The following is a 3,196-nucleotide window of genomic DNA, read 5'->3' as shown; positions in this document are numbered from 1 at the left end:
AACTGGCTTTCTGATATTAGATTGGGTGTTGTCCTGTCATCAAGGTGCGAAAAAAGAGGGACGAAAGATACCAGATGGACAGTCAAAATCATAAATTGAAAATAAACTGACAACGCGATGGTTAAAAATGAAAACGACAAACAAACAAACAATAGTGCACATGACACAACATTAAAAACTAAAGAATATGCAACACGAACCCCACCCAAAACTAGGGGTGATTCCAGGTGCTCCGGAAGGGTAAGCAGATCCTGCTCTACATGTGGCACCCACATCTTATTTATTCATAAACATTATTATTAAGCCATGTCCTGTAAATGCAGTCTTTAATTCTTTCAGAGCCATGTAGGGCACAGTTCTTGGGTAATTTTACCTGTTATGATGAATATTCCATTAACAGAGAGGATGATGAAGACTATTGTGTAGCCTGGGAGTCTCTCCCCTGTGTCAGAGGGCAAGCTGTATATAATTTGACATCTGCTGCCTGGAATTTTGTGTCGTCTGTTGATATTTGGGGACTTCCGGTCACAGGACTACATTCTACCTATGGCGGTGGTGGATACATAGCAGAATTCATTGTAAACTACAACATATCACGTCTAGTTCTCAATGATTTGTATAAATACACATGGATAGATCGTAGAACGAGAGCCATATTTACAGAATTCACATTGTACAACGTAGATGATAATGTTTTTGTTTTCATCACGTTTTTAACAGAATTTCCGGAAACAGGTGGGGTCATTGCTAGTACTTTGATTAAACCGTTTCGACCTTACCAACATGTCGGTAATCTTGGCATGTTCATCTTTATTTGTGAAATTATTGTTCTTATTGGAATAATTGTATTTTCTGTTCATAAATATATTTGGTTTCGGAGATACGGTAAGAAAATGTGGAAAGAATTTTGGCATGTTATTGACATATTAATTATAATTTTATTCTTTGTTGCTACCGTAATGTATATTGGAAGATGGATAATGATTAATATGGCAATGAAAGAATGGGAAAATCATAAGAATAAATTCGTCAACTTCAGTCATATTGCGTCTTGGGACGAGTTGTTTAACATTTTCTTGGCATTTATTATATTTCTGACAACTATCCGAATCATGCGAGTTCTCAGTTACAATGACAGAATAAATCAATTTGGACAGGTTCTTGCTCATGTGAGCCGTGATCTTTGTGGATGTTTTGTAATGTTTATTATGGTGTACGTAGCCTTTGTAACTTTTGGACATTTAATATTTGGCAGGCATCTAGAAACATACAAAAACTTATTTGTGTCATCAACAACATTGGTTAACGCTATTATCGGTAAAAACAGCATCAAAGATTTGTTTTCTGTGGAGCCAGTTCTGGGTAGAGCCTATTACTTTTTCTTCGTTTTGTTTTTGTTGTGGATTTTAATGACGATGATGAATGCTACATTAAACGTAGGTATTACAATAGTTAGGAAAAAGCCGGTGCGATCCACATATGGCATCGTTAACATAGTAGCAAGCTTCTGGAGAGAGGCTGTTGGTCACATTGTTGCATCAAATAATACCACAACAAAAGACAGGCTGAAGTTATCACGTAATTATATATCAAGTAAGAAATTTACAAAGACAATAGTAGTAACACGTCAGGATGAGACACAACAGGTCGATATTGTAAAACCGACAGAAGACTTACCGAAAAAGAAAGAACGAGCAAGACGTATTTATCAGTAAGATGAACCATGCTTTGTTTGAGAAATGTTTCATAAATATTAAGTGTGTCATTGTTTTTTTTGTTGTTTTTTTTTATTAAATCACATATTATTAAAAAGTCTTTTTTCTCAGTTAAATCTAGATCATTTCCCTCATGTGACTTGATACATATAATACATTACGAATATTTGAGTCCAGAAAAATGTTATTTGATATTTAAGGTCTAAAATGGTCTTCAACTTCGTACTTTAATTTTCTTCATTTTTACGCTTTTGAAACGAGCCTCACTTATGTTGGGTTTTTTTTTATAAACGAAACGCGTGTATGGCTTACAGAAGTGTAACCCTGGTTTCTTTATTGAGTTAATACATAAAACTAAATGTGTCGATCGATATCAAATTACCATCTTTAGGCAAGTGTACCGATTTTCAATTGTATACATCCATTAAGAAGATACAAACCTAATTGACTTAAAATTTTCTAATGCCCGCGTCACACTGTCCCGATTTTTATATATGATGGACACCCGAATGCGACAAAGTTGGTCCCGATCTGGTTAAAATACTAAAAAGTGACTGATGAAAAACGAAGCCTATACGATGGTGCCGAAATTATATACGATAGCAAAAGATGGACATACGAAGGTTAACCGAAGACGGATATTTAAGCTTCTTATCTCAACCGAAGCCTACACGATGGATCACGAAGGCTACACGATGGATGACGATGATGGCGCGATGGCCATTCGATGTCTTAAAGACGTCGTGTACAGCTTACGGTGCATTTAACTTATATTCCGAAGTCATCACGCGTTTTAAATTGTTTAATCAATATCTTAAGCGCTCTTGACTTTAAAGTTCAAAAGTCAAGGTCACAGTGGCAGTTGTAATAAAAGGCAATATCACCCTTTTGGACACTCTAAAACCAATACGCTTCAAAAGATTTTAACCACATTTGGTATATTGTTCCTCCTTGTAATGATCTGACATTTTTTTACGTTCAAGGCCAAAGGTCAAGGTTATGCAGATGGGCTTGTTTTTTCTCCTTGAAATAGCATAATACACAGGGAATTGGTTGCTCATTTTTTTACCTGCTGGTTCTAAAGACAATACTAAAGGTATTTCCAGTTACTGAATGTTTTGGTTGATTTCTAAAAAAAAAAGTGTGTCAAATATGCATATTCAATTTACTATTTTCTGCATGTGTCATATATAAATATAGTGTCAATATTTGTCCTCCATATGTTACATACGAGGGGATGCCACGCTCGGCATTGCCTTATTTGAACCGTATAATGTGTACACTAGTCTGAATAAGCACCCATAATTATGTTCATGTTAACTGATCTATCTTAAAGGTAAGGTAATGGGTTCGTTTATCCCTATTATTAAAAAGAGCTGTTTTCAGGAGAATATCATAATAATATAGACAAAATGAAGGGTGTTGGGAAAGCAACAAATGCGGCAAAATATGACAAACAGAAAACAAAATGGTTATGGAGT

At 35.3% G+C, this 3,196-nt stretch overlaps 1 protein-coding gene across 1 annotated transcript; it reads left to right on the top strand.

The window, feature by feature from the left end:
* The first annotated feature begins 317 nt into the window (after positions 1–317).
* On the top strand, positions 318–1,715 carry LOC134726661 (polycystin-2-like). The gene has a single exon (XM_063591071.1). The coding sequence runs from the start codon at positions 318–320 to the stop codon at positions 1,713–1,715; it is 1,398 nt and encodes a 465-aa protein (XP_063447141.1).
* The last annotated feature ends 1,481 nt before the right edge of the window (positions 1,716–3,196 follow it).

The sequence above is a fragment of the Mytilus trossulus genome, chromosome 7, assembly GCF_036588685.1.
Source record: "Mytilus trossulus isolate FHL-02 chromosome 7, PNRI_Mtr1.1.1.hap1, whole genome shotgun sequence".
NCBI classification, from domain to species: domain Eukaryota; kingdom Metazoa; phylum Mollusca; class Bivalvia; order Mytilida; family Mytilidae; genus Mytilus; species Mytilus trossulus.
Note: the sequence above shows the minus strand (reverse complement) of the source record. Positions and strands in the feature narration are given on the sequence as shown.

Excerpts from the sequence above, each read along its gene's own strand:
- LOC134726661 (XM_063591071.1), top strand. The coding sequence starts at position 318 with ATGCAGTCTTTAATTCTTTCAGAGCCATGTAGGGCACAGTTCTTGGGT.